Here is a 27,531-nt window from a genome sequence, read left to right as displayed (position 1 = left end):
TAATGTAATTGAGCACAGACTTTCCACTTCTCCAATTTCCTTGCTCAGAGCTCAGAGCTCCTTGCTCAGAGAATGTTGTTCCGTTTTATTTGTATGTGTCTGCAGACTAGGAAATTCACATCTTGTGCTGTTACTTCAAATAGCAGTGCCTCTGAGAGCCCTATCATGGAGCTGCCCAGGGCCAAATTCCCCTTGGCTTACTTTGATGCAAAACTGAGATACCCCATCTGTGTCAGCAGATGTATTGATTATGCTGATATACCAGAAAGGATCATCTGAAGTAGCAGGCTTGGTTTTCAAGAGCATGAAGAAAGAGTCACCAGAATGGAGATGCTGGTGCCCAGAGGCTTGGTGTACATGTTTACAGCCCAACAGTTGCCTCGTAAAGTGTTCTCTCTAGATAGAGGTAGCATCAAATGGCTCAACAAGTCACAATAACCTCACGCAATGCTACAGACCTGGGGCAGAGCAGCCTGAAAGCTGTGTGAAAAGAATCTCGGGGTGTTGGTTAATGCTCAGCTGAACAAAAGCCAGCACTACAAGAAAGATATTATGGCTCTGAAGCATGTCCAGAGAAGGGCAACAAAAGCTGTGAAGGGTCTGGAGAACAAGTCTTATGGGGAACAGCTGGGATTTTTTCAGTCTGAAGAAGAGGAGGGTCAGGGGAGAACCTATCACTCTCGACACTGACCTGAAAGGAGATTGTGGCAAGGTGGGGCTTCTTCTCTCTGGTAGCTAGAAATAGGACTAAAGGGAACAGCCTCAAGTTGCAGCAGTGGAAGTTCAGACCAGATATTAGAATTTCTTCTCAGAAAGAGTAATGAAGCATTTGGAACAGGCTACTTAGGGAAGTAGTGGAGTCACCGTACCTGGAAGTATTTAAAGAAAGGGCACACGTAGTACTTAGGACATGGTTTAGTGGACAATATTGGTGATAGGTGGACTGTTGTACTAGATGATTTTAAAGGTCTTTCCAACCTTAATGATTCCATGTCATGAGGCCTTGGCCTTCTCCTTGTTCAGAGTATACCATACACTGCATATGCCCTGCTTCTTTAGGGTTCCTTTCTGTGAAAGCAGGATGGGACTAGGAAGAACAGGTGAGCACACATTAGTCCATATCTTATCCTGTTAGGGAGCAAAGACACAGCCAAGGCTTGCAGCCAAGTACAGAAGTATATATCCACAAGTACAGACCTAGCCAAAGTGCCATGAAGGCACATGAAGGATTGTCCTCTTATTTCCAGAAATGCTCTGTGGAAAAGCATTGATTGACAGGCAGAAGGCCAGGTTCATTTCACCCTAGTTCAGATGTCTACAATATAAACTCGCACATACGAATACTTGTTTTCTTCAATGGGCTTGAGGAAAACAGGTATTCCTCTTATATCTTAAATTACTAACTTCAGACTTAGATTTTGTCACAAACTGCTTATTTATTTCCAGTAATTCTAAAGATAATAAATGTGATAACTGAAGTAGATGCCTTCACTGCACCATGTAAACTTGGAGGACAAGAGTCCTCACACAGCACAAGAGTGTATTAGCTAATTTATTTTGCACTAATCAAAATGCAACCTATTGTTGAAGTCAGATGAATTAACTTTGATTTTGTATCATCATAAGTGATGGCAACATATAGCCTTTGATCTAAACATGATTTGTTGGGTTTTTGGTGTTTTTTTTTTTTTCTTTTCTATAGGGAAAATGTAAGAATAACAAATAAATAATTATGTTTCCAAACTTTTTTGGGGAATGGTTTTTTCTTCTAACAGCATCTTTAGTCAGTAAGTTAGTTGTCATTTATTAGTCTTCTAAATGTGATCATACTGAAATATCCCCTTCTTTGCTAAAACAGACAAACAAAAAAAACCAACACACTTCGCCAGACCTAATATCTCTGTACAGTATTATCTATTTATATATGCTATCATTTTCCTGTACTTTTCCTTGGACTTTGGTATGTTAATTAGTATGTAGCTGGGAGTTGTCCAACATTTGCTATCAGCTGGACTAGTTCTTGAGAAGTTCTTACAGTAAATTTTTATTGTTTCCTTATTTTATATGAAAAAAGGAAAAAAAAAGAAAAGAAAGAAAGAAAGAAAAAGAGATGTATACCAGTGACTGATTATTCAACTCATCATGCCATTAAATTTCATGATCAAAAAAAGGTAAAGAATAATAATAAGAAGAATTTGTAGGCATTAACTTCTAAAATTTAAGCCAATAGGCAACATCCTTAAAATCTGAAAACCAAAGCAAGCAATGTGCAAAGTAATTTCTAAAATAATGCTTGTATTTATGGAGAAGATTTAAACAAAGATTTACAGAGAACACACCATGTTTTTCCCATGTTTCACTTGAGGAAGATGTACTATGTCCTTCTATTCATCTTCATATATATCAGCAGTACAGAATTTAGAAGAATTTGGATTGGAAGACCACTTCAGAGGTTGTGCAGTCTAACCCCTGCTTGAGGCAGGTCCAGTTAGAGGAAGTTGCTAAGATACCATAAAGTTTTGAGTATCTCCAAGAGTAGAGACTTCAAGACATTTCTAGGTGACCTGGGCCAACATTTGGCCACCCTGATTGTAGGAAAGAATTCCTCTTAAAGACAAGAGACTTGGGATCAAAAGGTCACATGATCTGAAGTGCTAAGTATGAATCACAAAATGTCAGGAATTGGAAGGGACCTCAAAAGATCATCTAGTCCAATCCCCCTGCCAGAGCAGGAACGTATACATTAGGTCACGAGGAACATGTTCATGTGTGTTTTGAATGTCTCCAGAGGAGACCCCACAATTTATCTGGGCATCCTATTCCATTCAGTTACCCTCACCACAAAGAAGTTTTTTCTCATATTCACATGGAACCTCTTATGTTCCAGCTTGCATCCATTGCCCCCTATCCTATTATCCCATTCTAATTCCTATTCTAGTTCATTTAGCAGCCATTTATGACAGTGCAAATGTAAATCACCTTAAATACATTGTCTGATATGACAAGCACTTTTACTAAGCAAGGAAAGTAATGTCTTTTCCTCTTTATTTTCATTTTTCTTCTCTTTCATTTTTTCTCTGCTCTACTCTTGTTTTTTCTTTTTTTCTTTTCTTTTCTTTTTTTAGCAATATACAGACATCACAGTCTTTAGGCCTGGACTTACACACTCAAGTCTGTGTCTGTAGTTTTTGGAAAACCTTGCAGATTTTCTCTGTGTGAGTAAAGAGATGAAAGCAGAACTCAAAGGCAAAGATACAGCACATCTTAAAAGTGAAGATCGTTACAATGTGTTAGGAGAAAAGAAGTGAGAAAGAATCTCCTACCTTTTGCCCTAGAAATAAGAAAAGTATTGTGATCTTGGATTTAAATGGTATGAAAAGAGTCACTGTACCAAATGATGATACTGGGCACTGGCCCAACATACTCTTGACATTCTTTCTGACATTCCCCAAATACACTTTGCCTAATTATAATGTTGTTACATCCATTTTTATTGTTAAATATTTTTTGAATACTGCTCATTCTGGAACAAAATTCTAAGCATTTAAACCATAATTTGAAGCCATTATATTAGAGTTAATAACAAACCCAAACTATTAAGAGACTTTTTGGCATATCGCTTTACGTAAACTGATGCAACGACAGCACAGCAGCACATTTTTGTTTTCAAATGAAACTCATGCTCAGTTGCAAGAGTGCCTGAAGATTCAATTGCACAAGATACTGAAAGTCTTGATTTTTCCACTCATTTCAGTCTCAAATATACTGTCTGTAACCATCAGTGTCATGTTTGAGCTAAGTTAATCCAGGATGTGGGACTTTTAAAAGCAGAGATGATTTGGCAGTGCGCACTTACTGTGTGCATATAGCTACTGTTTTTCATAGTGACAGTTTGCCAGGGCAGTGCTGATACTTCAGTGCTGATGTAACTCAAAAAATACAGCCTGTAGGGTGCTGAAGAACTCTTCTGATTACTGAATACTTCTGATTCAGGCAAGAACATCTGATTCCACATATTAAAATCTGCCTGTGTGTCATACGTCACATGAATTAGGTCTGCTTTTTGTGGAGCTGAATACCATATTAATCTGAAATGTATCAGTTCATAGAGTATGAATAGTACACAATGGGTCATCTTCAAGTACTGGAGGAAGGTGTCCAGCAACTGTCCCACTGAATGCTAGTGGAGTATGTACATGCATATATGTATGCACACACCTGTACGTATTTATATTAATACTTATTTTGATCTGTACCTATGTACATTTATATAAAATATATGCCACAGGAACCACTGTTTCTGAAAGCTGAGTCATTGTGGATCACATATACACAGATGCAGAAGTAAAGAAACCAACCCTACATAAGATATGGTAGCTTTGGAAGAAGTGGTTTGCTTCTTAACCACACAGTCTTACACATCTGGGTATATGCAACCACGTATATGAGGATGCCTTCTGCGTATTTTACCCTGAAACTCTAATCCACTGAGCAGCAGTAGTGAATAGCAGTTCCTTCAGTAGCGGGCATCAAAGTATGAATTACATGTTATTTTCCTATAGGTGAGCTTAATTCATCAAAGGTTTTCAGAAGCTGTAGTAAATAAAGGACAAACCCACATCAAAGACATGTCTAGGCTACTTTTTTAAAGGCAATTTACAGAACAAGAAAAAATTATGGAGCAGTTGAGGATTAGGGGTTATCAAGTCTACCTTAAAGTGTCAGATTAAAAAATTTGGTTTTGTTGTTAAAGAATCTTAGTGGATGACTCATTTGATGAAACTGTTTATCTTTAAAAAAATTGTAGCAGATTATTAATGAAAAAGAAAAAATTTCCTCAGTTTCAAAATTGACATCAGTCAGATTACAGAATGTTTCACTAAAACAAAAGGCATTTGCAAAGGCTTAGACCTGTATCTTTAGACATAAAAGCAACAGCTGCAGACCTCTCTTTACAGACACCAGTGACTTTAATGTTATTGTCAAGAAGTTAGACCCAGGATGCTTCGCTTTGGACTACCAAATCTTCACTTCTGTGTTTCCTTTTTGGTGAAACTATACAGATTGGATCTAGACCAGCCTTTGAGAACAGACTTCCTCTTACTTTTTTTTCTTTTTTTTTTTTCCCCTTAAAAATTACAATTAGAAGGAAATACATTTCTACAGTTCTACTAAACACTTCAAATGGAAATACGTTCACTTTTTACCTGATGTAGTCTGAAGTTGTGAGTAGTTCGTATTTATCTATCACAAGTCATGCAGGACTGTTACATGTTTATGCAATTCTATTTTTACTTCTGGGAATTTTTTGCATTTTATCTTGCAGTTTTGGCAGGATCTCTGGATTCAGCAGGATTCTGTCACATTGGATTCCGAAAACCTCAGGATAAAGTCTGATTCAATGTGAGACATCCTTGAACAGGATGTCGAGGTATGATATGAACTCATGACATGTTGTAACCCTCAAAAAGAACTTGTTGGCCCCAGACTGTGACAGCTAATTGACTGGCTGGGTCATAAACCTACGCATAGAATGGAGTATTTGCTGGATATCATCATAGCCTCATAAAGTGTTCTTCCAAACATTATTACCATTTCTTTTTTACTAGCTGCCTCTTGCTTTGAAGTTCTTGCAGCCTTATCAGTTGCTTCTCATACCTAACCATACTGATCATCAACGTAGTTAGAAAGGCAAATATCTGATGAAAAGTTAATTCTGAAAACGTAGAACTGTCTCTAGGTTAAAATGACACAGGATTTGCCTATCATCTTTACCTGATAGGTTTTATTTCTGTCCAGCAATAGTTAACAGATTGTCTTGGTGTACTTTCAGAGTTACAGAGCTCACCTGCTCTTACTTTTCCCCTTTCTTTCTTTAGCCTTATTAGGCCAATAGTTGTGCACACCAAAAATCTGCAAATGTTAATGTTGAATCTGAAGCATCAACTACCATTTTCTCTATCTTTTTACCTCCAGGAAACTACGTTGATTCTGTCAACTGATTCCTAACTCAGCTTCTCCCAATCCTCATTCTTCAGGCTGGAATAGATAGGAATTTATTCTGTGACTTCTAAATAATGCTGAATTAGGACAGCTTACATCTAGGCTACTGGATTCAAAATGTTCTTTTTTTTTTTTTTTTTTTTTTTTTTTTTTACACTTGTGTTCTGCCCTTTGTTTAGCCTTTTGATTTATTAACGGAGACTTCTTTTTGATCTGGCTGTACCTTGTCAGTTCTTCATGTCCCACCCATGGACTTTTTATTTCTTTTTCATCTAGTGATACTGGCAAAGAATTCTTAAAAAAAAAAAAAAAAAAAAAAAAGACAGAGGGAGGGATTTGAGATTGTCATATAAAACCTGTGTTACTCAGTTTTCAATATCTCATTGAACTTCTCACAGCTTTGATATTTTAAGTAGGTATCACAACAAAGGGAAAAGAAGTGACTGGAAAGGTAATGCAGTATATTAGGCATGATAATGGCCCTGAAAGTCACCAAGAAAACTTGCTGAAAGAAGGATCCTTTCCCATGAGTACTATTTAATTTCTCTGAGAGGGTTTCCAGATGAATTTAAACCCTAAAGAGCACATTTGAGCAATGCAACTACTAGCTGCATGGTGACATTCACTTTTATTTTAGAAATCTTTTTCTAAAAGTCTACAGTAGGGAGATTCTGGAGAATCTGTCTCTTTATCAGTTCTCCTGCTGACACATTGGAAAATGCAGAAAATCAGAATATAGTCCCAATTTTTCCCTGCAACAGCAGAGCAAAAACAAATGAGTGATGAGAATAATTTATTTAATAACTCCTAACAGGAGCTGCAAGTAATGACCCTGCTTCAACACTTGAAATGATTAAGCGTGATATATGAAGCAGATTAAAAATCTGTTTAGGAGAATTTAGCTGTGCAACATATGGGAGTCTAAAAAAGCAGAGAGTAATCTGGCTTTTACATTGTCATTTGGGGTCAGGAGAGACCCCAAGTCTGATCTATCTTCTGCCATATGTTTCTTTTATGATGATATAGACAAGTCAATTAGCCTCTTGGTTCCCCATCCGAAACCCAGCTGGTATTCTCCTGGACTCCAGTGAAAAAAAAGCAAGGAGGTCCTGAGAGTTACAGATGCAAAACCTTTCTCTGTTCACGCTGTGCTTAGGGAGAGGACTGGCAGTAGAGAGGACATAAATCCTACATCCCTGCCCTGCTCTACACCAGGAGGGCCTCTTTTCTCACACTATTACCCTGCACAAGTCTCATCTGCTTGGCTGAAGAGTGGTCAGTTCAGCTGGACAGCCCTGCTGTGACCCAACATTGCTACTCCTAGGCAGAGCTTGGCTTGGCTGGGCCAGTAGCAAGCATCACACCACAGGCTATATCCTATAATACAGTGATATGAGTGAAGGTACCTTGTTCTGACATATGAATGGAACAGGTGATCTAAGGACATAAGAAGGATTAGACTTAACGAAAATGCTGATATGCTGATGCAAATACTGTTAACCTCAATGCAAATGCTTGTATTTAAACCATGTGTGCAAAAGTAAGCTCCAAGTTACCTTGGCATATTCATTTATTTGACTGGTTTCTCTTCTCTATGTAATACTACAAAGGCTATCCCAAAAGTAATTCCTACTATGATATTATGTTGACCCACTGCATCAGAGGCAGATGGTGGTACAGCAGCAGAGACTTAGCTACTCACCAATACTCCATTCCATTTCATTGCTGTGTGACAGATGGCAGAAGAGGGGTAGAATATTTTTTCATCATGCCATTTTTGGGCTCTAGCAATAATCACAACTCACAGAGACACTAAGAAACTTCAAACATTTTGATTACAGTGGAATTGATGGAAACTGATGCTTAAGGAAGGGGCCACTTTCTTACAGGATCATACCTTAAACTGTTACAATCCAAACTGTCCTGATACTTGCACAGCTAAAACAAATACAGACTTATTTCACTCCATTCCTACTTTCTTGGATCGGCAATGAAAATAATTCCATTATACTCCATTTCTGATCAATAAATTTCAATTTCTGGTCTATTCAAGAACTGGTTTGCATTGCAGAGTAGTTTCTCCATCACACTTCTAAAATCAGCAGCTACTGATTCAATAATGGAAGGTAAACATTTCTATTTAAATTAGATTTGCAGAATCTAATTCCTAGAAAGGAAAAACATGTGGCATTGTGCCTTCCAAAAGATAAACAGACAAACTCATTGCCAAGATGAAATTCTAATGCACTCAGCCTAGATACCTTTAGTTATTCATCCATTAATGAATATATAATATATTCTGACCCAGGATGCAATTATTCAACTAAATAATTTGATCCACTTAACGCTCCCATGAACTTCAGAGTTTTGTAACTGAGCCTTCAACTCTAGTAACCAAACCATAAAAATAGAAGATGCTTTCTGAAAAAGTAAGACATGGATTGGATCATCGCTGAAGTGAGAGGACAATACTCATCAGCCTTGAATTCTGTCTTGGCTTTCCACACAGTGGCCAACTTGCATCTCCCCTTGTGTGCATGGCTTTTAAAATTACATGCATTTCATCAATTGCTTAAAGTTTGCTATTTCGTGATCTCTCACATTAAAGATCCTTCCAATCTGACCACTGGCACTGATTGAAGGACCCTTCTTAACTTTTGTGACTGCTTTTTCCCTTGTGACCAGGCTACAGAATGGGACATAATAGAGGGCTTCCAGCAGTAACTGGAAAGGTGAGCCCTGCAAAGCCTGAGCACTGTGTGGGAGCACCTGGTCACACTGGGGTTGACAAACAGCCCTGCCACTATTCAACCGTGAAAACGGCCCATAGAACACAATGCCCTGAAAAATAACCGCAACAAAGCCTCTGCACTAAGGTAACTTCATTTCCGTCTGCCCATCAGTTAGAGCTGGAGACAGAGAAAAGCAAGCAATGGATTTCCCAGCTAGTGCCACAAGGAAGAACTGACTCTTCTGTTTGACTGTGCTGATGACCAGAATCAGGTGTAAATTTGCTTAATATTTTTCTAAATTACTTTTTGGTTGAAAATACCAAGACAATATCATGTCATCATATCTGCAAAATCCATGGCTTACTATTGCACATTACACCTTGGGTTTGATATTGCTACAGGATACTTTTTCTAATGTATAATTAGATGTTAATGAGTCTCATTTGCTACTTACTGGGGGGACAATCAGCATCTTTAAAGCTTGGAACATCATAAGCCAATGTTGCTACAGATGTTACAGATGCTACAGTTTAAGATTTATAGCCTGAAACTAAATCTGGATAAAAGAGATCAGTTATGAAGTTTTTTTTAATTTAGACAACTAAACTTCTTCACACAAATAAACTATAAAGTATAAATGAACTGCTGACACAGAGTCTACAGAAGAAATAACAGCTATCAGGAACCACAACTGATCGTTATGCCTTGCCGTTTTTCTCATCAGTTTTCTCAGGACATCTTTACTGACAAACAAAAACTGATGCTTCCATATTCAGGGGCAAAAGAAAGAAAACTATTTTTTCTTTCCAAAATAAAAAAAATCTTCCAAATAATCTTTTTTTTTTTTTTTTTTTTTTTTTTTTTTCCCCAGATAAAGTGTTAAGACTTTATGAAATCAGAAACATTTTCTCTTACACAAAACTTACTTTTTTTTTTTTTTTTTTTTTTTTTTTAAATTAAAAACTATGTCCTTTTATGGAAAAGAGGATTTTATCATTCTTTCTTGCTATCATATTCCATCTATTGTTTTTGCTCACTTGATGATCACAGGTGGTTTTAGTTGCACTTCAGGGAGGTAAAAACATATAAATATGTATGTGATAGCTGCTCATTTTCCAGGAAGGAAAACTTCACTTGTGCAACATGGCAGGCACTGGATTGAAGTCTAAGTCAAAGCTTCGTCCTTCTGTTTTGGAATCCCTATTGACTCTCTGTAATGTACCCTCACCCTCATTTACAGCACTAAGTAAATAAAAAAAATGAATAAATAGTGTAGCATTACTTTTAGAAATGGCTTTCTCACCACAAGTTTCCATTTTTTTCTACAGCGGATCTTTCAATTTATGTATATTCATTATTCTCATTTTTAATGAAAACTGTATTTGACTTGCAAGTTTCTTATAAAGATTACTCAGTAGTTGTAATTGCACTCCTAAAAATGATTGACTATATATGTCAAATGGTGTGTTTTCTTATGTCCTTATTAGGAATTTTTTTTTGCTTGTATGTGGTACTCCTAGATAATATTATGGAGGTTGATTTGAATCCCCAGGAGCTGGCAGTATTTAGTAATAATTTGCTGTTTTGCTCAGATGCAGGTGTGGATAGTAAGCTCTTAACTCCACAACTATGAAATAAATATTTATGATTTTTTTTCTTTTTACTGACTTTAAAACTATTTTTAAACTACATCTAAAATAGCCAGTGAGGATATGGGCTTTTTTGTTGTTTCTTATTGAAGACAATCAGGGTTGTACTATAAACTAAATTTCAGAGGGAAGCATGCTTGCCTATATAATCAAGAGTCCTGTGACCATCCTAACCTGGGAATAATGAAAGAGGACAATTGTGAATGGTTTAGCAGGTCCTTGAGGACTTCTCTCTGGTTACAGGCTGTAATGGAAGAGTTGCTTTGCTGCCCATGTTAGAGAGTTGATCTAGTCTGCCTTACACAATTGTTTATTCCCAAATAAGATATTTCAATCCTATGGTCTTCAGAGTGCCTATTGAAAGCACTAATTAGTGATCATTTAAAGTACTTAGGTAATGTTAACTCCACACACAAGGGATGCTCTTGAGTCTGACCCCTGCTCATTCCATTTCTTTTTGGAGCTTTGAAGACAATTGATTTTTGAAGACTGCAGCCTTGCCTTAAACTCGGGGACTAAAAGAGTGGAGACCTAATCTTGATTCAACCATTCATGCCATCTTTAAAGACATGTTTACTCTTTCCCCTCTAGATGTCAATTAATAGATTTTAAAGTCAGTGAATTAACCCAGTGTGAAAGAGTTTAAAGCACAATTACACGGGGGTAGAAAATGCTAATTATAAATAATCAGGCTAAAAAAAAAAAAGAAAAGGAGGAAAAAAAGGAAGAAAAAGAAACAGTGAATGCACCCTAATAGCTGATGGGAACAGGCAAAAAAGTACAAAAAAATAGAAAAAAGAAAATAACTAACCTGAAAGTATGTAGGTTGCTCTGAAAGTAATGCTTCCTATTTATTTGCATGGGAGCTACAACAGACACAAAGAGCACAATAATACTATTTGTTACAGCAAATTCTCAACTACAAAACATTCTTTCAACTGCTATAAACTATGCATTTTCACCAGTAATGAACAAGAACCTGCATGCTACACAGGAGGTGACCTACATCCATGTCTGACACCATTTTGTCTGACTACCCTTCTGCTGCCATCTGACACAATGGAATATGAAGGCTTGAAGGTTCAGCCTCTACTGGTGTAACACCAGTATCTTCCTCTGATGCTGCAGACCAACATAATATCATAAAAGGCATTCCTTTTGGGGTAGCCCTTGTAGTACGTAGAATCACATGGAGAAGAACACCAAAGTAATGAATATGCAAAAGTAACTTGGAGCTAACTTTTGCATACACTAATTCAAATACAAACACTTGCATTTAGGTTAGCACTACTGGCATCACCACATATAACATCAGCAGTACTTTTTTTAGATCTAATCCTTCTTAGGTCCTTAGACCACCTGCTCCATTCATACATCAAAAGAATCCCACAAAATTCTCTGAAAAATAACCCTACTCCAAAGCTACCCATTTTCATTACAGACACCATTTTGTTAAAAAAGACATGATTTAGAATTAATTGATGAACAGCTGTTAAAACAGAATTGTGCTTTACACAATTAAGGAAGAAGCCTCAAGGATTCTCTTATCCCTTTTAAAGACTGTCCTTGAGCCAGGATACACTGAGCACCTCCCAAAAATATTTTAAAAAGAAAGAAAACAGGAGGATCATGAAATGCCTCTGATGTAGACCTACAAACACAAGTGGGCAGAGGTACTATTGAAAAGGAGTACCTGATCCTCTCTGGGAATGATGAGCCCTCCTGTCCTTTAGACTAGACCCCAGAGCTTTTGACAGTGGATTCAAAACAAGTACAGGACACTTTCCTACCGTTCCTCCCAAGAATGAATATCAGTGTCAGAATGTGTTTTCTGAAGTCATTTGAAATTTGGAGTTAAGAACTAAAGAGAGGTAAAAGCTTTATTTGTATGAGGTGTGGCAGGCAAATAGAAGCTTTTAGTTATGAAACCTACTGAATATATTTCTTCAGTGCAGCGTGCCTTTGTTTCACTGGTCTTTGTTTCAATGGTTGCTCCAAAAATAATGCCTCCTATTATATTCACCCACAACGTCAGAGGCAGATGTTGATGCTATGAAAGCAGAGGTTGAACTTTCCCACCAGTAGTTGATTACATTTTGTTGCTACGTGGCAGATGGCAGCAGATGGGCATTCTGACAGAATGGCATCTGACATGCAAGTATATATGGAACAAAGGTGCGTCATTGACTTCCACCATGCAGAAAAACTGGCAACCACTGACATTCATCAATGCTTGCTAAACATTTATGGAGACCACACAGGGGGTGTGAGCACAGTGAGGCAGTAGGTGGTGTTTCTGCAGCAGTGGTTACAGTGGGTCACTTCCAATTGTGCAGTTCTTTACAAGTACAGCATGCAGGCTCTAGTTCGTTGTTGGTTAAAATACATAACTAATGGTGGTGACTACACTGAAAAATAGTGTTTTATATCTGAAAATTTACTCTATCAAATAGTGTTATTGTGCTCTTTGTATCTGTCATAGTTTCCATGCAAATAAATAGGATGCATTACTTTCAGAGCAACCTAGGTATATATATGTAGAGAGAGAAAAAAGAGAGATACATGTATATGTATATTCCAGAGATTCAACTGGGAAATAAATTTACCTATGGCTAAGACAAAGTTTGTGTATTGGAAGAGCTTCAGATAGCCTACTAAATACTCCAGTGGTTATTTATAATAGGATTAATTTCATTCACTTTGGAGAATACCTATTATGTTTCTTTAGTTTATGCATAAGCAGCTGTCCAATTAAAAGGAATTGATCTTCTACAAAGCTTGTATTTGAACACAGCACTGCCCACTGTGCCATAACTCCTTTGTATTTGACAGCTAATATGCCATGCAATTAGGATAACAGAGGTTTGTTGTTTCTCTTTTTGTTGTTTTGTTTTTGTTTGGGTTTTTTTTGTATCCTCCAATTCCTTAAGAAATTATCTTATCATTCTACCATAATTGAGCATTCCTTTTCAGTTCTACAGGTCAAGGAAAGGGTTAAAAATTCTCTATCTCTATCTTGATCTTTGTTGAAATGGTGTATGGGAATGAAATGGTTGCCAATTTGTTTGCAATGCATTCTGACTGTACGGGAGTTCTTTTTTTCCTGACAGGCAGGTGAGATCAAAGTGATGCAGGACAAAAGGGGCTCAGCAGTGATTTGTCAGGGGACGAAAGGCAGTCCTGTCTGGGAAAGTGGCTGTAGCCCAGAACGAGCCTTCAGATCACTAACACACTAAAGAAATCATGGCATGAGAAAAAGTACAGCAGAAAAGGTTCAAAGGTCAGTTTTATTTGGTTTGGATTATTGGTGCCTCCTTTTAAACCAAAGAGCAAGAAGGGGAAAAAAGAACAGGCTAATAACCTTTGTTATTGTCCAGGAAAAAACTCTTTTGTACACATTGCTTGGGGATTGTCTGTAATTAAAATGCTGTTGTTAGATCCAGGACCTGATCCTGCAAAGTTTTACTCATGTGAGTAATTCTCCATTGCATGAATAGTTCTGTGGGGTTGCTCACGTGAATAAAGATTACCTTCATTACAAAGGACTTGCAAGTTCAGGCATTACATTTGGTCAGGGGATGCAGGTATGTTTGTGTGTGCATCTGTGTGACTGCTCAGTGGTGGGTATCTTTCTTTCTAAAGAGAAAATTGGAATTTACTGAATGACTTGAATAAATATATATTTGAAAACTCAAAACATAGATAAAAAAAAAAAAACAAAAAAAAAAAACAGCCAAACAGCTACAAATACTTGCATTTTACTTCCATAGATTCATTACAGAAGCACTTCTGCAAGATACATCAGTACAACAAAATGAGCCAAAGGAAAAATTCTAGCTCATACACACCTGTCTGAAAAGAAAAGCCTCGGTAAAGACACCTGGATTGCCACATCTATGAGGTATAATGCATTTGAGCTGAACATATTAATATGTAATGGAAAAGAGACTCACCTGTCCATTCTAGTCTGACATCTCGTCTAGAAGAGACTGTATAGCACTTCTCAGTTAGAAGAACATCTGAAAGAAAACGGTGAAGTGAGGTGACAAGTAGTGATCAGTGTTACAGATGTATAAAATAACTGACAAATATACTGCCAAAATAGTACTGAGAGGAATGTCCTTTACAGACCCATTTATGTCTTCCCACATATGTGGAACTTAGCTGTGGATACTTGTGATACCAAGATTTCACATATCTGATGCTTACACGACCACTTCTGTGCAAGACCTTACATCAAACATTAACTGTAGTTGGTGACTGATGTCTACAGCTAAGTTATGGTATTTGGCAGTGCTGCAGTTGTATCATGCAAATAATAGAAAACAAAAGTTGTCCTGACATCTTTTACGAGTCATAGTACACCCATCTGTTCCTAAACAAACAAACAAACATCCTTTTCAATAGGAAAATATTCCACAGGACCTAGTAATCACTAATTTAAACTAGAAACTGAAAGTAATGAGGAGAGGATATAGGTTTTTCCCTGTGGATTTGCAACATAACCTGTGCCACTGGCAACCTTTGAACAATTCCTGTCTATCCAATCATGAATTACATGTACAGCTTCCTTCTAAGACACCTGAAGAATATCTTTTGCATATCTTGGTTAATATCTAGATAATTTGGGTCATCCCTTCTACAAGATTTTTCTGAGAACAAAAGAAGTATCAGAAGCCTGTCTCAGATTAGAGAGCACAGTAAGGTAACGTAGTACTGAATTATTAATCCTCCCTCTTTATGTTACAGGTGAAGAATGTACCTTCAGGCCCAGCAGCTCTGACAGCCTCATCCACTTGTCAAACTGGGTTGAAACTGGAGAGTCAAATAGTCTTCATCTGCCTAATACATTCATAGATGTGCTGTCTTAGCTATAAGATGTCTAGAACATGGTAATAATTTAATTAATAATCTAACTAATTGAGAAGTCTACAGTAATAACCAATTTCTCTGAAGAAGAAGAAAAAAACTGCTGTTTCTCTCCACTGATAACTGAACTTTCCTTCACAGTTCCCATAAAAATTAGTCCCAAGCCCTCTGTCTCTCAGCACAGCAGGGGCTGAAGGGGAGCTGGGGCAGACCTGGCTGCTGGGATTGCAGAAAAAGCCAGAGAGGGGTGTTTGATGACCACACAACCAAGCACCTCAGGGAGCAGCTCTGAAAGCCACAGAAAAAGAGAGCTCAGGATGAGAGCTCTTGCTACTTCCCAGGAAATACTGCAAGCTCTACCTTGATATATCAGTGCTGAAGTGGCTGGATAAAAAAATTAAAATAAATAAATAAATAAATAAATTTCCCAAAGGAAGAGAGAGAGACATAGAAGTGAAAAGAGATGAACTCCTCCTTGTTTGTGTTGCTGGATTTCAGCAGCAGGACTTTCACTTCCACAAAACAGGAAAAGAAAAATAAAGAATGGATATGTGTGTTTTCCTCAGCAGATAATTTCCTCTAGCAAGTTCCAGATCCAGCTTGAGAGACCTGGGGAGGGGACCTGCACTCCATAACCTCTTGAGGTCCCCTCCAGCTGCTGCAATTCTGTGATTCAAGCAGCCACGACTGGAGGCTGCTTTGCTGCTGGCCCTACTTGGCTCTAAGGCCTGATCCCACTTATTGCCTGACTGCAGACCTACTGAAACCACAGCAGAGACAGGAGGGGAGCAAAATAACGCTTATCTCACCGCAAGCAGCCTGAGGCTCCTCATGATAATGCTGGGTATCTCCTGCATTCCACATGCTTCCTATCCACCAAGCACAGGTGGGACAGAGGCGCTGCCACCTGCACCTGGCACCCTGCTATCAGAAGGACAGCACCAACATCGGTTCTAGAAAGACACTCGGTTATTTGCACCTGTACCTGGCTCTCTCAGGAGTTAGTTATGGCTCTTTCCTTGAGGCAAAAGAAGTTATTCCACTAAAATTAATCTGACTTACTAATTTTAATTGGCACTTGCTTGTTCTCTTCTCTCTGTTGATAAATACATAACTTGCATAACTTTTCCTTGCCCATACTTCTGACTTCTTGGTGCTCTCCCTGATCCCATGATCTAGGTGGAACATAATCAAGATGCTCTGCATCATGAACACCTTCAGACAGCCTGTGACCATGGATGGGATTTCCTGGGAAAACTCCAGCCCCATGATAAACCTCTGCTCTAGAACTGGGGAAGTTTGAAAGCAATGTTAAATAATCTTTGGTTCTGAGAAATAATTCATTCCTAGCACTATATTTTCCTCTTCTAGGGACATATGTTCATGCATGTGGCATTTCCCTGAGGCAACCTCTTTCAGTTTTCATCCCCAGTGCAACTCCAAGAACAGACCTGGGTCTGACCCCTGCTCCTGTCATCTGACTTTACAAAGTGTTGATCCAACCAGCTTGGAGAAAGGGATCTTTTATCTTCAGGTAAGCCAATTCTGAAAGATCTGCAGGGCTGAGTGAGATCATAACAAGCCTCTGATTGTGAAAGTAACAGGGGGATAGATTCTAAAAGTAGTAAGAGATTTATCTGAATAGCAGGCCCTTCAGGCACTAAGCACAATTACATCATGGATATGGGCCAGATACTTCTCTCAGTTGCACCACACTCCTCTGTAAATCTAAAGCGGTGCTTTGAAGCTGCTTTCAGAAACACATGCTGAGTTACCAAAAAAAGGAACAAAGTTTGTCCAAGAGCTCAGCCTATTAAGTGGTGAACAAGATACCAAAGGTGTGAAGCAGATGTATAGGTCTGGTCCGCAAGTTATTATCAAACTACATTTCTATGGGGTTTTTTTTTGTTGTTGTTGTTCTTACACTCCCTCTTTCCTCTTCCAGATAGCTCCACATCCTTTCTTTTAGTTATTTTCACGGCTACAGTTTATCTTTATGGTCTGAATATCCCCATACTGCTTTAGCCTGTCACAAATTTTACAAGCCACATGATAGTTGTCTAAAATGTACCATGGCACATATTTCAGCAGCATTACATTTCTTATACTGTTTCCTTTCTTTCTTGTATTGAGAAGGCATGAGCAACAGAGCTAAGAAAGATAATTAAATTGCTATTTAATTTCTGCATTCGTTGTTTTGAATATTTTTATTCAATAAATCATTAAGAGATTATGTGAGAACAGGGCAAAATAATTTTTCTAGTAATAAGATTGGGCCTGATCCAAATCCGCATGAGTTAAAGAAAAGGCTCTTAGTTTATTCATGGACTTTGAGTGAAGGCTTAATCCCTCAGTCCTCAGCCAAGGAAACTCTTGCCGACTGTAACAAAAATTTGCTAGAGTAAGGAACGCGAGCATTTGTGTATTGATCTCAATAAACTATGCACCATAAACAATAGTATTAATGAGTATTTAGGAAGTATATGCATAACAGATGGGCTAACAGAGCTCAACTGCAGCAGTAAACCACACGTTTTTAACTTAAATACTGAAGTTTAACTGTTCAAAATGAATTTATTGCCTGAAATGCATTACAGCAATTGCTCACATCATTAGTATAAAAACAGTACCATCCTAAATCTGAAGGCCTTGGATTGAGTTTCTCATAAAAGCATAATAATTATGAACATGAAAAAAAATCCATATGAATGGATAGATGGAAGTGATAACATACTTGTCACACATGCAGTGTTTCTTTTAGAGAGTTCTTTGTATTAGCTTTAATTGGAAGCTACGTGAGTCTTACTATCTCTGTCCTAGGAAACATCCTAAACTTGAGAAATCATGAAGCTCCTGCCCAGAGTCTTTCTCCTCCACTCTCTCCTGCTTTTCAGAAGTTCAGAGCATACAATCCAATAAACAATATTGCCTTCATGCATAGAAGCGGGTAATGTGATCTGTGTGGTCTGGAAAGTCATTTAAACGAGATTATATTGTTCACAGGGTGCAGAATAACCCCACTAGGAGACCACGAAGCAAAGAAGATAGAGCTGAGTGAAATTAATTGAGTTTCAGAACCTCCACCCGATGCCAGCAGCAGGTGTGAGCAAACTGCAGCGAGCAGAAAAGCCCTGCTCGGGAGATAACACGGCTCAGCCACAAACAAACACCTTATCCTCACCGCCGTGTTTTCCTTGAGACCTTCCCACGGTTCGCGGTGATACCAAGGTGGAGTTTTAATTGGAGAAGGAGGGCGATTTTTCTTCTGGGGGCTCCTCCCACCGCCTCGGTATTTATTGCTCTACAAATTGCAACTTCCTCCTTGTTAGAGAAGCGGCTGCTGTAAATTACTGCTGCGCGCAGGGCAGCTACTCAGGAGTGGAAATCACATCAGCTGCTTCCAAGCTGAATTTGGGCTAAACGAAGAAATAAATATTGTTTTTCTCTCGCCCCCTTTCCTTCTTTTTAGGAGAGGTTTTCAAATGCGTTCATCTATTTCCAATGTTTACATTTCTGTGACACCTGAAGAGCAATACGCACTGATTTGTCACGCAGCTCTTGGACACACCTACTCCTCTACGAGGGCAGCCAGCTAGGAACACCGGTGCTTTGTGTGCTTTGGAATCGGAGCACACGATAAGAATAAAAACATCTGTGTCAGATGTGCACGCTTTTACCCACTGGCTTGCTGGGGGAAATGCTGCTTTCGGGGCTTTCCCGTAAGAAAGCATAGAAATATGTCGTTAGCATGATCAAGCTTTGGGAACCATAGACACCTATGATGTTCCATTTAAAATTACACGTTTCAAAGGAATTAATAGATCGTTATAGGCTGTAATTCTAGTGTAGTTACGTACGGTCTAAACCTTACTTTCGCCTCCACGTTAAGTAACAGACCCGAACTGCTTTCTGATTGTTACTTCGGGGCTACAAGGAGCTTTGGGGCATCATTAAAAATATTTCCAGAAAGAATCGGTAGACCACATCTGACGTCCCACCCTCTGCTAGAATCAGACCACATCAAAGGAACCCTTTTTGTTTTCCGAAATGGTCACCAGACAACTTAAAATATACAAGGGCAGGGTTATGTTTTATTGTATAGATGTCTGCCTACAGGAGAGCGACGTCAGGTTGCTGGCTATTCAGCGTTGTGCCGAGCGAGACGAGGTAGCTGCAGCCCTTTGATATTTTGGTAGAGGTCGTATTCATTTCATTTGAAAGGGACTCATTAATGACAGACCTGCGAGCTCTCCCCTCCCTAAGAAGCAGGGCGCACACCGCTTGGGAAGCCCGGGGCGGAAAGATTTGTAGATGATGGTGCTAATTATGAAAATGTGATCAGGATGGAAGCTATTTGAGCAGAAGTCATTAACGCGTTACCCTTCCACCCACTGCTCTTTTGGGTTTATTACTGCGGTGGGAGGAGGATTTTGCGGGCTTGTTTTTTTTCAGAGCGTTGATGAAAAAAGCCCTGCAAATCCAAAATGATACAACATCATCTGCGCATCTCCAGGTTGGAGAGATGCTGTCATCACCGAGAGTCGATACGCGCAGTGCCGCTGAAGCATCTCCTCAAGCTCCGGCGTCCCTCGGGGGGTGAGGGGGGGTCCTCCCCTGTCCTATGGCCCAGCAGGGACCGCAGGTCCCCGAGGGGTGTGGGGAGGGGGGAGGCGGAGGAACCCGGCCCGGGGCAGCCATCCCCCCCACAGGCTGTGGGAGGGGGGCCGGAGCGGCTGCGTTCTTATTTTCAAACGGCCACAGAGCTTTATTTTCATTTCTATTTACTTTTCCTAAATAGACTGGAACCGCGTTAGTGCCTGGAAGCGGTACTGCGGGAAAAGAAAACAGCAATAAAGAATTAATTGTACAAACATTTCTCATTCCCAGATCCGACTCTCCCCGTGAGGCGGGGGCTGAAGGGGTGGGGGAGAAAGGGAGGAAGGGGTGGCAACGGCGGAGAGGGGAGCTTGTGGGTTTTTATGTGTTTCCTTTTATTTCAGACGGCCCTGTAATGAAAAGCCTTTTAGCCTTGGAGAACTACTAAATATTGAGCGCAGCTTAAAGCAGGGAGGAAGGTCGCATCCCTTCGCTTATTTTCCCGCTAGTAAAAGCTTCCTTTTATTAACGTGTAAGAAAACCCTCTAGCTCTGCGTAGGAATGTCCTTTAAAATATTTTATAGACCTCTTCTTGTGCGCCGACAGAGGGAAAAAATTATATCGGTGAAGGTCAGGCAGTTGAATTCTGTCGTGCTTCACTTCAAAGGTGTATTTGCGTGCCCTGCGAGCACATTAATACTAATTATCGCCCAAACACTTCCCCAAAACTCCCACTGCCCATTTCAGATGCAAATCTAATTAACGAGCCGCCTTTGAGCGGCACGCAGGACCGCCGCAACGGAGAGAGATGTCGGACCTCTTGCCTTTCCCTCCATTTATTCCTAGGCGTGGGCAGAGGGTGCGCGGTAGCGAGTGCGGAGCTGCTGCAGCTAATGAGGCACCGGAGTTAGGAAAAAGGATTAGCCCCAGCCTCTTGCAAATGCATTGAGCACCCATGTAACAACATTTGCTTTCCGGCTGGGCCCCACTTTGTCGAAGTTAATTTAAAAGTGACCGCATCTTGAAAGACCTACCTAAATAGCGCGTGTAACTCGTAACTGGGAGTTGGTGGATTTAGGGATAGCTGTTTGCTTTCAACACCAAAGCGAGGTGGGGGGAGTCCTCGAGTGAAAGCCACCGAGACGCTCTCCTCCCGGCTTTCTCATGCTCCCGCGTTTCCGAAAGCCGCCTAACCGAGGTGGTCGCTGAGGGCACCGGAGGCCGCGGGGCTGCGCGGGAGGCTGCGCGCGCGGCTTTTGCGCGGAGCGTAAGGCGGCGGCCGCGGGCAGCCCCCGCGCCGGGGGGGAGGTGTGCGTGGGGGCAGCGGGGATGCTGTGTAATTTTATCCACGCTGCACTCTGGGAGTTCACACGAGAGCGATACCTTTTGCCTCCTCTGCTTCGTATCAATTGGTCGCAGATCGGGCTATTGTTGCGGGGAGCCGCTTTTATTTCTATGCTCCGCCGGTCAGCTATTTCCCCGCAGCCTCCTGCCGAAATTCAGCGGGGCTCTCTCTCCCCCCTCCTTCTGCTCCTCGTGCCGTCTGTCTAGCTGGAAACCTAAGGAGAAAACTGAGCGCTGCTGCTCCATCTCACGCAAACAGCTGGGACTCCTCGGCGGCCTTCGCCGATGTCTATTGATTTAAGTAAATCTGAGACAGATAAAAGGGCCAGATCGGGGCCGATGATAAAAACTTGCCGATGCTTCGCCTCTGGACGCGGTGCGCGCCGTGCCGCACCGCCGCGCCGCTAGCCGGACGCCGTTAATGGGAGCCCCGGTGCCGCTCGCCCCGAGCCTCCACTCCCCCGCGGGCTGAGAGCGGCGGCCACCATGCCACGATGCTCGTGATCTGGCTCCTGCTGCTCGCCCTGCTGCCCGAGCCGCACGTCCCGGCTGCTACGGCCTCCCCGAGGGCCCTGCGGGATGCGGGGGGGCGCGGCGGCGTCTATGAGCACCTCGGGGGAGCGCCCCGCCGCAGGAAGCTCTACTGTGCCACCAAGTACCACCTGCAGATCCACCCCGGCGGCAAGATCAACGGCACCTTGGAGAAAAACAGCGTCTTCAGTAAGTACCGGGCGCACCTTTCCCCGGCCCGCTCCCCCCGGGCTGGGCTGCGCGGGGAGGGGGTCCCTCGCTCGGACCAATTGCGTCCTTCGCTGCGAGGATGCGGGCGATGCCGGGGACGGAGCGGGACGGGACGGGGCTCTCCCGCTGCTCCTCCCCTGCCCGGCGCCGCCGCCTCACCGGGGGCCCCGCGGTACCCTCCTGCCCTCGGAGGGCTGGGACCCGAGGAGCTACCCTCGCCCCACCGGGCTGCATGCAGCCCTCGGCCCTCCCCGTTTTGCCTCCCTCGGGCCGAAGCACATCTGCCCCTTCCGTTAAGTGTCGGCGACGGCTGAGATGAAACGGGATATGTTGGAGCGGGGGCTTGGGCGAGGGTGGAGAGGGGGCCTGCCGCTGCCTCCGGGAACCCCCGCAGTCGCCCGTGGGCACAGCCCGGCCCCGCCGCCCCAGGAAGCGTAAATCCCGGCTGGTGATGGCACACAGAGATAGGGGGACCTCGGGGATCTGTCTGAAGTCCATAAAGGAAAACCACGATTTCCTAGAGGAAAACCCCCTCGTTATCAAAGCCCGGAGGAGACATCCTTCAGCGGCTAACCGGCGGCTGATTCAAAACAGCTGTACCGAAATCACCATAGCTCTCACGGACGAGGTTGGGCCAAGATGCAGCTCTGCAGATGGGACGGGGCCCTGGCTCTGCTCTGTGATTGCCAACAGGCAGCAATGGGTTTGGGTGTCAGGACCGTCTTTCACCTCCAAAATCTCAGAGCCAGCACCAAGCTGTTGGACCACAGCAGGTAAACTGAGAGCGGTTGGAGACAGAGAACGCTGTGCAGGCAGTACAGCATCCCCTGTGACATTCGTGCCTCTTTCAGCATCATGGCACATTTGGTTGGGCACAGACATCTTGGCTGGTTGTGTGTCACCCTCACCTGTGATATCCTTTCAGTATTTGAGACCCCATCATTGTCAGCCTGAGACATTTCTCCCCTTTTAACTTGGCACAGGCAGCCATACTGTCCTTATCTGGAAGGCTACATCAACTTCCTAAAAAACAAGTTCCTTTCACAATTATATATGTGGCTCTAAAATGCTGTTTTACCCTCTGGAGACTCCAGCAAGGGCTTTGTCCTGAAATGGAAAGCTTTGTGATGGGTTTCAGTAAGTCAAGAGCTCTTGTGTTCCTAAGCATTAAAGAGGATTTAAACTTTTCTATATACATATAGGATTAAGTGAACCTCTAGTTCAGTGTCAGATCTTTTTCATTTTTGAAAGAGTTCAATCTCAATCAGACATCTGAGGGTTTACTGTCAAGCTTGCCTCCCCACATCCTTGTTGTTTTGCATTGCTTCAGATAAGAATCTTGTTTTGCATACTGCAGTATGGTCACAGTATGGTTTTGAGGTGAGCTAGCAATAGCTATGAAATCATACTGCACAATTAAGCAGCCATTCAAAAGTATCTCAGCAAATTGCATGTGATGGGGAGCAACAACATGTCTCATCTGTTTTTGTTTCTAGGCATCCTTGAAATAACTGCTGTTGATGTCGGGATCGTCGCTATCAAGGGCTTGTTCTCTGGCAGATACCTGGCCATGAACAAAAGGGGCAGGCTTTATGCATCAGTAAGTTTTGGTTAAAGCTTTGGCATATGTCTGCCATTTCCTTTGATGAGAGCAGGTTCAGTGGGGAACACGGATTTCTTACAGATGAATGTTTACAGAGATAAGATTTAATGTCTTAACAGTTTTCTCTCTAGAATCATTACGAGTAAGTGAGCAGTACACTTTTAAGAAGCAGAAAGAAGCTGCACTCTTACTTTCTAATTGCATTTACAGCCAAAAGCAAAAGAGTGTATTCAGCAAAAGTATTCCATGTGGCCAAATTTCTTGGGCAATGGATACACTGATAAACTTTCTGGGGCCAACCTTGCAGTGCAGGATGTGTATCACTATCCTGAATGCTGTCGTATTTGTATTCAACATCTGCTTTGGCTGCTGGCTGGTGATATAAATGTCAGATTAAGTATATCCAGAAGCAATTGAGCATCTCTGCTGCAGGAAACCAACCTACTGATGAGAGTTCCTCCACACAGAGCAGTTGGGCAGTGAAAGAATTAACGGGCTAAAAACCAGAGCTATAGCAAGGAAAGGGAGCGTTGAAAGTTGTAAGAAGATAAAGGTGAAAATAAACACCTTATCGCACTCCCTTGACATCTGTCCTGACCTCTGAAGCAATATCTGAGCTCTGCTGCCATTAACAGGAGTCTTGCCTTTTCAGCCCAGCCAGTGTTTCCACTCAGTGAATAAAATACTCCTGCTCAGACTTCTTTACACTCGGGGACACAAGAAGGTGTGTTAGCCACTGTGTATACTATGCACATTATCTATCTACTTGAATTTCTTCCAGCATCTTTGATTACACCCCCAGCAATCTTGTGATCTGCAACTGTGTAACATACGCACTGGTGCAGTTTCTCTAGGAACCCTGAGGTAGAAAAGCAGATTTGAAGAGGGTGAAACACAGCTCTGTGAGATTTCCTTCCTCCAAACAGTAATTCTACGTAATTCTGTTGATTTGAACAGCATAACACATCCTCAAGTCACATGAGACTTTTCCTTGTGAATGCAACCTACTTAACACAATCAACTTGATCACCTCCCTGTTCTTATGTCTTTTACTCTGCCTTTCCAAGAGTGTCATCCTGATAGTATTTATAACCCAGATTTTGCAACGTGCCCCATGTGACACCCGTTAAATAAAGGGGCTCTGTTTAAATATGATGGTTCTTTGCTGGCCCAGAAAACCAGGCAACAAATAATTTTGGCGAAGGAAAGTGCATCTGAAGTAGGACCAGGGCATATTGGATCTGCTGTGACAGAGCTAAGTCTGCTGCTGTGCCTTCAGCTAATATTCTCGTTAAATATGGGCATATTTTTCAATGGATCTCCTCTGTCAGCCAGAGTCAGCCCCAAAGATATGAAAGGAAAGGATGAATTCTCAAGTTCTTTTTTTATCTTTATCTCTTTCTTGTTCAAAATAGGTATTCCTCCAGGTTAATTTAACTGAATTAAAATCAGAGTGAACAAATTCTGAACAAACAGACCCTATCATATAGCGGAGAAAAACCAGAAAAGTCTTTTTTCTAGGACTTCTCTCTGCAGCCTGAGAAAAATTACATCACCCTGAAGTTTGTTTTGCCATTGTATACCAAAGAACATCAGCTATAGTTCCTGTACAACCCAAAAAGATAATTTGCTTTTCCATCTCATGTTTGAGACAGTCTGTTTCAAAGCTGGAGGGACAGTTCAGGAAATGGTTCTTCCATTTGTGCTTTTGTCACGACAAAAGCAAAGGAAGAAGGCTAAGCTTAGGAGAAAGGTTTTAGGTTTTCTTGCCTAGAAAAGCTGACCAACTATTTCACATGTGTCACCATGCCCGGAGCCTGCACAGGTGCTCTTTTTGAAATAAGTCTGACTTGTCTGGGGATAATGAGACAGGGAGCCTCTACAGAAAGGAACTGGAATAATTCAGTTATCCCTTGGTTCACAAACGTCCCTGTGTCAATAAATTGAGCTTGTTTAATCTGCAGGACTCCTTTATGTCCTGTAGCAGATTGTGATAATCCTCAAGGTTTATCCTCTGTGATAAACCCTCTACAGACAGATCTGAGGGAGATAGCAACAGGAATCCACCTACATATGGCAGTTGCATGGGCTCCAGCACCACAGCATATGAAAACCTTGTCCTCACAAGGAAGGGCACTTCCGTTTTACAGCTGTGAAACTGAGACATGTGGAGTCTTTTAAAATCATGTTAAATGCCTATCAGAATTTCTGGGGAGTGAACAGCATTAAAGGCATGCTGCTAATGGAGCCTACAGCTTTTATGGTCCAGTCCAGCCATCTGTGCCCTCTGCACATCCTCCATAGAGGCATTTCTGAGGGAAAACTTTCACAGAGACCATGACAGCAGTTCCTCTATGCCTTACACGTGTTAAGATGCTGAGGTCTTCATCGCACCATGCAGCAGAAGTGGTTCTGTAGTTAAGAAAATGAAGATGTACAGTGTGGGAGGTCCCTTATCTGCACTGCTCCAACTGCTCCCACAGAGGGGGAAGGCGTTCCTCATGCCAGGCTCTTGTATTGCCTTCCACTTATTCTCAGCTGGGAGAAAGTTGGAGAGTTTTTACAGATCCTGTGAAATGTGAGCAGTCAGGATGGACGTGTACTCTTCATTATAGCTTGTGATAATGGAGCAGCCTAGCATTTCAGAGCAACACAAGTGGACACGGGACTTCCATTTTGTGATGCTGAAATAAAGAGGTTTCATAAACATGTTGTTTACAGCTCAAAGCATTGCAATAAATTGGATTATCAGACTCTGGGTATATCTAGATAATGGTATACCAATTAAAGAGCCATGCTAAACTACAGGCTATTTCATGTCAAATGTGGCTCTAACTTTTGCCTATAACTGATTAGAATCCTGCTTTGACTTTAGTTCAATCTGGTAGGGGTAAGAGAGCTATTACCTGAATAGTCTTTCTTAATCATTGTCACGTTTGTTTTCCAGGAGAACTATAACACAGAATGTGAGTTTGTGGAGAGGATTCATGAACTGGGCTATAACACCTATGCATCCCGTCTATACCGGACTGTACCCAGCGGAGCCAGCACCAAGCGCAAAGCCAGTGCAGAGAGACTCTGGTACGTCTCAGTCAATGGGAAAGGACGACCCAGAAGGGGCTTTAAAACACGCAGGACACAGAAATCCTCTCTCTTTCTGCCCAGAGTATTGGATAGCAAAGACCATGAAATGGTCCGACTGTTCCACACAAATGTGAGATACCGAGAGAGCATCCTGAAGCCTCCCAGTAAGAACCAGAGGAGAAGGAGAGGACGCTGATGGAGCAGGGACAGCTTGTGTTGGAACTGGAAGTGAGCAAGTCCTCAAAATACTATTAGAAGAAACTAACAACGGTGACTGTATGGCAGGCATTAACACAGGCATTTTTATACAATGTGTAATATAATCCAACATATATTGCTTACTTATAGATCTTTTAGAATTATTATGCGTCGTAAGAGAGACATGAGATGAGATAAGGCACATTACAATGTAATTTAGTTCCATGTAATAATTATGTCAACAGCTTTCACGTTTTTCTCTTCATAAAAAAGTAATTTTAATTACTAGTATTTTCATTCTAACTTGCAATAGAATCCTATCTAAGTGACCTACCCTCCAGATCATAACACTGCACACATACCAATTCTGTGTCTATGAAGAAAGCACAGCACCTTCATGACTCTTTTAGCAGTTGCTCATAAAAGGCTACACTACTATTTTTGTGGTATACAGGGATCAAAAAACTCATTTATTTTGTAACTAGCATATATTTATTTTTATTATGTGATCAACCAGTATCACTTACACTTTTTCCATGACCACTCAGGAAACCTGAAGTTGTAAGTTACTTTAAATATACCAACAGACCTACATGTTACAAGGCTATTTTGAATTTATTTAATTAAAAAAAAAAAGTTTTGATCTCATCATTCAAATGAATGTTGATACAGTGGCATTTGCATTGGCTTTAGCAGTATATATCTGTTTAAC

The 27,531-nt window shown here is 41.3% G+C and overlaps 1 protein-coding gene and 1 long non-coding RNA gene across 2 annotated transcripts in view; one reads left to right on the top strand and one right to left on the bottom strand.

Annotated features, from left to right (window-relative positions):
* The window catches only part of LOC128086515 (uncharacterized), a 65,330-nt gene that overhangs the window by 36,524 nt on the left and 1,275 nt on the right, over positions 1–27,531 (bottom strand). Inside the window, exon 2 of the long non-coding RNA XR_008209389.1 lies at positions 14,338–14,403. This is a non-coding gene — a long non-coding RNA (uncharacterized LOC128086515). The remainder of the gene's footprint in view (positions 1–14,337; positions 14,404–27,531) is intronic.
* On the top strand, positions 21,688–26,817 carry FGF3 (fibroblast growth factor 3). Its single transcript, XM_052695227.1, has 3 exons — positions 21,688–21,913; positions 23,431–23,534; positions 26,485–26,817. The coding sequence occupies exons 1-3, from the start codon at positions 21,688–21,690 to the stop codon at positions 26,815–26,817; spliced, it is 663 nt and encodes a 220-aa protein (XP_052551187.1).

This window comes from Tympanuchus pallidicinctus, unplaced genomic scaffold (genome assembly GCF_026119805.1).
Source record: "Tympanuchus pallidicinctus isolate F22 unplaced genomic scaffold, pur_lepc_1.0 scaffold3, whole genome shotgun sequence".
Classification (NCBI taxonomy): Eukaryota; Metazoa; Chordata; class Aves; order Galliformes; family Phasianidae; genus Tympanuchus; species Tympanuchus pallidicinctus.
Note: the sequence above shows the minus strand (reverse complement) of the source record. Positions and strands in the feature narration are given on the sequence as shown.

Excerpts from the sequence above, each read along its gene's own strand:
- FGF3 (XM_052695227.1), top strand. The coding sequence starts at position 21,688 with ATGCTCGTGATCTGGCTCCTGCTGCTCGCCCTGCTGCCCGAGCCGCAC. Across the intron at positions 21,914-23,430 it reads GGAGAAAAACAGCGTCTTCA|GCATCCTTGAAATAACTGCT; the intron begins GTAAGTACCGGG and ends TTTTGTTTCTAG. Across the intron at positions 23,535-26,484 it reads GGGGCAGGCTTTATGCATCA|GAGAACTATAACACAGAATG; the intron begins GTAAGTTTTGGT and ends TTTGTTTTCCAG.